General features: G+C 42.8%; 1 protein-coding gene across 1 annotated transcript; it reads left to right on the plus strand.

Moving 5' to 3' along the window:
- Positions 1–725: 725 nt before the first annotated feature.
- On the plus strand, positions 726–3,318 carry igfbp1a (insulin-like growth factor binding protein 1a). The gene is made up of 4 exons (XM_085137708.1): positions 726–1,231; positions 1,370–1,542; positions 1,849–1,977; positions 2,150–3,318. Exons 1-4 carry the CDS (start codon positions 850–852, stop codon positions 2,258–2,260), a joined length of 795 nt encoding a protein of 264 aa, XP_084993834.1. The 5' UTR covers positions 726–849; the 3' UTR covers positions 2,261–3,318.
- The last annotated feature ends 4,115 nt before the right edge of the window (positions 3,319–7,433 follow it).

A 7,433-nucleotide genomic window follows, 5' to 3' on the forward strand; every position in this document is an offset into this window, starting at 1 on the left:
CCCTCCAAACGGCGACCCCGTTTCACGGAGCTATTTCTGAAACTGGAGTTTTATTATCTCCTCGCAACGCTCCGATGCTTTCTCATGTCAAAATTAGAGCCACCTATTCGCTCTCGGAAGGCCCACGCTCCAGGCGCTCAGCGTGGGCGTGCGTAATTTGCGCCCATTGTTGTTATTTTTTTTCTTTTCCAAAGTTGTGTAAGAAGTTTGTGGAGGACAATTAATAAAAGCCTCTTATGAATGGACCAATTCATGAATAATCAGTGTTGTTCCAGAGGAGGTCATCTGCAGCAAAGCCCCCCCCCCCCTCCAAAAAACAAGGAACTATTTCTCCCCTCAGTCAGTTCATGCGTGTCCTCTTTACAACTTATAGAAAAACAAAAAGAAACAAGAGAAAAACGGCGCTGATAACTCATTGCCCGCGCCTTGTTACTTTAATGTAGTACTCTGGAGTTCAGTGTGGCACCCGGGTGAGGAAAGGGGGTCCTTGATTGCAACAGCAAACACTGGTGTCGTCACTCATCGGCGGTACACGCAAAAAGCACTGCCTGTTCCAAACTAAATATTGACGCGAATGTTGTATTCAAATGAGCTGCCTGACCGGACGTGGACGGGCCAATCAGAGCCCATCGTATCATTACACCTTCTTTTCAGAAATCATTCATAACGCCGACGCGTCAAAGACTCGCAGAGGAGCCGGCTATAAATACGGCTGCGCGCAACGCACAGTTAGACATTTTCCCAAAATCAAACGAAAGACACAACTGAGGAGCAGGAGGCGACCCGGCTCGTACCTCTGATCATCATCTCTGCCTTGCGCTACATTTCATATTTAGTATCCAGATAACAATGCTGGCCGTGGCTGGATTATACGTAGGACACGTCGTGACGGCGGCTCTGTGCTCCGTGCTGCTCACAGGGACGCTGGGGTCCCCGGTGGTGGGGCCAGAGCCGATTCGCTGCGCCCCGTGTACTCCGGAGAAGCTGAGCCAGTGTCCAGCGGTGGCGCCCGGATGCGCCGAGGTGTTGCGGGAGCCCGGCTGTGGATGCTGCCTCGCCTGCGCTCTGAAAGCAGGGGAGCTGTGCGGGATCTACACGGCGCCGTGCGGCTCCGGGCTGAGGTGCGTGCCGAGACCCGGCGACCCCCGGCCTCTGCACTCCCTCACCCGCGGACAAGCCGTGTGCACGGAGAGCCCTGAGCCCGAGCCCACCCCCGAGCCCCAGACACAAGGTAAGGCCTATCACCTCCACATTCTCCATCAGTGTTTCAGATCATCTCAGCAAACCCTCAACATTGGGATCTTTTACAGTCGCACTCATTCATTCATTCATTCATTCATTCATTCATTCATTCGTGTTTTCTCTCCAGATCAGGAAGAGCCAGAGCCGTTGGAGATGGACAACGCAGCCATCATCTCGGACCCCGGCTACAGCCACTATCTCCCCGGTCACGGCAGGCCGTACGACCCGCGGGCTGCCGCCGACGCTCAGGAGAGCATGAAAGCCAAACTCATCGCCATCCGCAAGAAGCTGATAGAGCAGGTACTGACACTGGGTCCGCATTACTGTGCTGAAAATCCTCACTGCGATGTGTTGCTAAAAGTTTCTTTGGGAGGTTTGAGAGAGGGCTGGTGCGCCACAAGGGCGCGCTCGTGTGCTGTTTGAAATAATGGAAAATGTGTGCGTGTGTGTGTCTGCAGACTTATTGAATTTATTGAAGACTTATTATTACAAGTTTGATATGTAGTTTCATGTCAGCCCATGCTTGCTGATAATGAGACGCGGCTGATTATACTTTGTTTGTATCGACTGAGATTAACCCATCTCCATCCTGTGTGTGCTGTGCAGGGGCCCTGTCACCTAGAGCTGCAGACGGCTTTGGAAAAGATTGCCAAATCCCAGCAGAAGTTGGGGGACAAGTTAACCAGATTCTACCTCCCCAACTGTGACAAAAACGGGCTTTACAAACCCAAGCAGGTTGGTACCTTCAGTAAAAGGACTGTGTGTGTGTGTGTGTGTGTGTGTGAGAGAGAGCTCCCAATACCCTGCTGTAATATAATTGTGGGTGAATGAGAGATTTTGTATGTGTGTGTGTGTACCCAACAAAGGCACTGAATAAGAGGGTTTCTTCTTCCCTTTCTCTCCACAGTGTGAATCCTCGCTGGACGGACAGAGGGGTCGATGCTGGTGTGTGAATTCCTGGAATGGCAAGAGGATTTTAGGTTCGACAGAACTGCCTGCAGATGCCGAATGCCCTTAAAGAGATCAACCACTGAAGCGGATCTCATGAGAAGAAGAAGAAAAAGAAGACGCAAGCCACTGATGTTTCCTTTATTTTAATATCTGTTTATTTATTGCTCTTGTCCATGGTGGTGTTTAATTCAGGTACACTGTCATTGCGGGACTGTGGGTCCCAACCACCCCGATCCCCTACCCCCCACCTCCTCCTTCTTCAAACACCCATCCCAAAGAGAGAAAAAAATATATTTTTGTTTTTTCTGAAAAGGAGATTTTAATATAAATGTATTTACTCTTCAGCCTTATTTATTTCAATTGTATTGCATTTTATTTGTAATTATTTCATAAGTATTTATATCATCTTGCGTTGCCTTATTGTTATTGTTATATTATAATTATTATTTTTATCTACGTGTATAAAGTGTATATATGTATCTTGGCCCTAAGTAACTCCATTGCTGAGTTGAGCTCGCTCTACCCTTAAGGAGTTGTTTGGAGGTTTGCTTGATGAACCAAGCAAGAACAAAAGCACTGAGTGACCAAATGTCATTTAGAAGTATTTCTGAATGCTGTTTCTTTTTAATGTTCCTGTTTGTCATTGTTTTTGTTTTTGTGTTGTTGCTGTCTTTTTATTATTTTTTGTCAGTGAATGCAAAATTCTCAGTCGGGAACTCCTTAAATACTTAGAAAATGTTCCCCATGATCCCGTGGGGATGCAGATAACATCACAGGCGGCGGCTGCTCACGTTCGGCGCCTCTCAGACGGGTATTTCAACATTTACCTACCTCCGATATTTACGTGTCTGTTGTCACCTGTGTAGATGTCATAAAAAAAGATTTGCTACTTTATACATGTTGCCATTCCTCTCTGACCAACAAGAAAAAAAGAGAAAAAAAAGCCCTGATGTGTGCGCTGGCTCGACTCTAGCCACATGCTGCTGTTGGAGAGAGAATTATTGTTTATGTGAGTCTATTCCAAAGTGACTAACTGCTCACTCGTGTGTATGTACACTTTTGTAATTGAGATATAAGAGAGAGAGAGAAAAAATGGTGATATATTTAATAAAAACATTAACCTCAGCTATGTGCTCCTGACATTTCTTTCCCCACAAGCAGGCTTGTTTTGTGCACTGTAAGGTGGAGAAAACATGAGAATAATAATAACAGCTTCATCAGGACATGATTGGCAGAGGCTGTGTCGATGCTCTCCTGGACCACTTTTGCTATATTCAGTGTGTGTTTGTGAGCAGTGTTATCACAGTGATCTAAAGTGGAGGTCCTTTTTCTAACTTTAGCCGGTTCTCTGGGACAAGCAGCTCTGCGCTGCCTTTTGACCTGTTCTCTGTTTGCCTTGGTCGGGCACAGGAATTTGCCTCAACCTCTCATGCCCACTGCCAGCCTGCCTGGCACCACCACATTTATTTTTGTTCTTTACAAATTGAACCTTTGCTTTATCCTTATTGACACATTCCAAGACTGAAGGGAGCCCAACTGCATTCAAAAAACAGGAGCACAAAAAAAATAGTGTTCCTGAAATTAAGATGAAGACAAGTCAGAGAAGTGGGGAAAAAAGACACAACAGAGGCAGCAGATTAAAATGTGTTGCATTTTTATTTAAAAAAAAAAAAAAGACATTAAATATTCAAAATCATCTCCTTTCTCAGAGAAAAATAATAGCTGTGTGATTTCTAGTTAGGTATGATAAAAAAAAAAATCATTGCATGATAAACTTGAATACATTTACCCGTGAACAGAGAAGAGTCTTACCAGCAAGAAGAAAACAAAAACAAGAAAGGAAAAGATAAAAGGTGACATTACACAAGTGTGACCCTGGCTCTGCTAACAGACTGGGGCAGGATGGCTGGGTGTGCATGGAGAGAACTGACTTACTGAGAGGTGAGAGGTTCACTGGCCTTAAGAAGCAGTGAACTACGATGAGGATGTATCTGAATGTCTGACTGATGTAGATGTGCACAGAGCTATCCAAAGAGCGACAGAAGGAAAAGGTTGATTAAAAAAAAGAAGAAAACATTCATTAGTGATTATATTCCCCAAAGTACACTGAATCATAGACTTTTGCTGTGCAATTGGTGAGTCACTGGTGTTCATAAGAAGTTTGGATCAGCTTATAGTTCTTTCTTATATAAATAAGTTTTTTTTTATTTTTACGTACTGTACATGATGTCTAGTCAGACACAAAGCTGGCCAGGAAATAATAATAATAATAATAATAATAATAATAATAATAATAATAATAATAATAATATATAAAAAGACACACAAATATTAGGGAGGGAATAGCTTAAACATATTTTTATGTGTGTCCTCCCCCTTAACATCAAGTCTTTGAATAGATTGGATATAGCACCAACAGGCTGGTTCTAAGATGTTGCTGTCTGTTAGAGGAAGTTTACAGCCGATGTTTTTTATGCTACCAAGCTACTGGGCAAGCATTCTTTGTCGGCGCTCTCTCCACTTTTCAAGTCTTTACACAGGACGCAGGAGAGCATCAGGGCAGGAAGCTCCTCGGGGAGGACCACGCCTCCTCCCTCGGACCCCCTACCACTTGTGTGAATGCATATTTGGTGCCGTGTTCACCTTGTGGAAATTTGTTGGCGTACGATCATACAAGCAAGTTTTTTCAAAGAAACAACAACAACAACAACAACAACAACCAAAAGAAAAGAGAAAAGAAATAGTTGCATTGAATGGAAAACTTCTAAAGGGGGTGATCTCTAAGTTTGCTGTCAGAAGTCCTGGTGTAGTTTTGTTTCTTTGTTTCTTACATTTTTTTCTCCTCCTCCATAGGTTAGTATTGTTTTTTGTTGTTGTTTTTCTAACTGTATCACACTCTTTCATCTGACATTACCTAGGAAAGGAATGCAGATGCTGATAGGTCCAATTGTCTTTAACTGCATGCATTGACAAGTAGCAGTGCAGCTAAAGTGCTTTAAGTGCTTGTGCTTGAAGCATGAGGGGCAGCTGGCACCTGTGGCAATGCAAGCCAGTCATACCGGGCTCACCCCAATTAAAAAAAAAAAAACCTACACCAGGTTGCATCACTGACAAGAGAGGAGTACTGGAGGTGGGCAGGGTGCTGGAGAGAGGAAATTAGGCACACGAATAGGACAAACCTTCCAACAGTAGGGGTGAAGACAAGAAGGGTTGGATGGGCTCAGTGAGAAGATGTATGACAGAGGGGCTGAAGGCCAAAGGGGGACATGGATGAAGACAAGAACAGCAGGGGCACCAAAAAGAAAGATGAGAAGTTAAACTAGCCAAAGTGATCCCTAAAATTGCAGAGCAGCATGCAAGTGCTTAATACTCCTCTGAAAACATGTCTTTCAGATATCAAACGTGAACCTGTTAGCATGACAGGACACTCTGAGGAGCTTGTGACTTGCTATTGCTGCGGGGACTGGCAGCTGCAGTTACCAAAAAAGTATGCAAAATTCCACTAAACATTCCTGCTGTTGCTACATAAGCCATCTTTCCACTGCTCATTCCCATTGTCATTTTCACTTTGGTTGGCTTTTCACATCAACAAAAGAGTTGACCAACCTTCATAAAATATCATTTTCTTCCACTTTTTATGCCAATTTAGTGGATGTTTTTTCAGAAGCTGGTGAAATTCAATTCAATTCAATTCAATTCAATTCAATTCAGTTCAATTCAATTCAATTCAATCCAATTCAATTCAATTCAATTCAATTCCATTCAATTCAATAGTTGCAAAACACAACAACAGTCACATCAGGCGCTTTATACTCCAAGGTAAAAACCCAACAATAATAAAGGGAAAACCCCCAAAATCAGATGACCCCATATGAGCAAGCACTTGGCAAAAGTGGAAAGGAAAAGTCCCTTTTAACAGGAAGAAACCTTGAGCAGAACCAAGCTCGGGAAGGAGCAGCCATCTGCCATGAACACTTGGGGGTGATGGGCGGGAGACAAGACAAAATATATACTGAGTCAGAAAATCTTCCCTCTTACATATTCTGTGATCACTTGACATTAACAGAACAAAAACTGTATGCCAGGAGCTTCATTGCATAGTCTCCATGGCCAAGCAGCATCTGTAGATATAACGTAATAATAACGTAGCTTTTCCTTCAAAAGCAGTTTATGAAGTTTACAGTGCCATGAAAACTTTTTTTCCCCTGATTTTTGTTTAGTTGTTTTGCATTTTAATCACACTTAACAAATTTTAATGTTAGACAGAGATAGCCCTAGTTTTCGAGCATGAACGGTCTGTTTAAGGTCACGCCAAAGCATCTTAATCAGACTAGACCTCGACTAGTCCACTCCTAGTCCACTGTTTTCTTGAGCCATGCAGAGGTGGACTTGCTGGGGTGCCTTGAATTTATTGTATTGCTGCATTACCTAAGTGCCCTTCGGGCTCAAGGCACAAACTGATGGTCGGAAATTCTCATTCAGGATTTTCTAGAAGAGCAGAAATCCCATTACTTTTTTTTAATATGAATGGCCAAAACAGGAGGTTCTTATCAATATCAAAAGCCGTCAAACTTACGAAAATACAGTAAAAATCCAAAACTTCTGGTTGTGCTTGTTTATGGTGAGCAGCAGATCAAACAAGATAAGAATTCTAAATCGCTTCAAGGCACATTCTCATTAAGACACTTAGACACTGAGCCACGGCTCTGTGCTACATGCACACATTTCCGCATCTCTGCCATTCAAAGAAACTTTATATATAGGTTATTTTATGTAATATTCAATACTGAACTACAAATTTTGTCTTTTTCAGAAAAGCAATTTTTTATTCACTGTTTTTTTTTTATTCACCTAAATGCCTTATTTTTATACATTTACTATGAGGGAGAATACGCATCAGGTTTAAGGCCTGGAAAAGTTTGAAAACGTTTGTTTTCCACAATGGAATAAAAATTGGGATCACCTTAGCCAGCTCCTAATTTTATAAATTGTGCACTCAGGTTTGCGTCTCCAATATCATTGAAATGCACCCAGATGCAGCTAAGTTTGAACAGCTTTTTCCCCTTGCTAAACAAAAACATTATTTGAAAACTGCATTTTGTCTTTCCTTTGGCTATCTGTGTCCAATATTAGAATTTATTTGATGACCTGAAACAATTGTGGGGCGATCGTGGCTCAAAGAGTTGGTAGTTCGTCTTGTAACCGGAAGGTTGCCGGTTCGAGCCGGTCGTTGTGTCCTT

Source organism: Neolamprologus multifasciatus, chromosome 17 (genome assembly GCF_963576455.1).
Source record: "Neolamprologus multifasciatus chromosome 17, fNeoMul1.2, whole genome shotgun sequence".
Lineage (NCBI taxonomy): Eukaryota > Metazoa > Chordata > Actinopteri > Cichliformes > Cichlidae > Neolamprologus > Neolamprologus multifasciatus.

Bases quoted from the DNA above. Each gene is read 5' to 3' on its own strand.
- igfbp1a (XM_085137708.1), top strand. From the start codon at position 850: ATGCTGGCCGTGGCTGGATTATACGTAGGACACGTCGTGACGGCGGCT. The intron at 1,232-1,369 runs GTAAGGCCTATC...TTTTCTCTCCAG, and splicing joins CCCCGAGCCCCAGACACAAG to ATCAGGAAGAGCCAGAGCCG. The intron at 1,543-1,848 runs GTACTGACACTG...TGTGCTGTGCAG, and splicing joins GCAAGAAGCTGATAGAGCAG to GGGCCCTGTCACCTAGAGCT.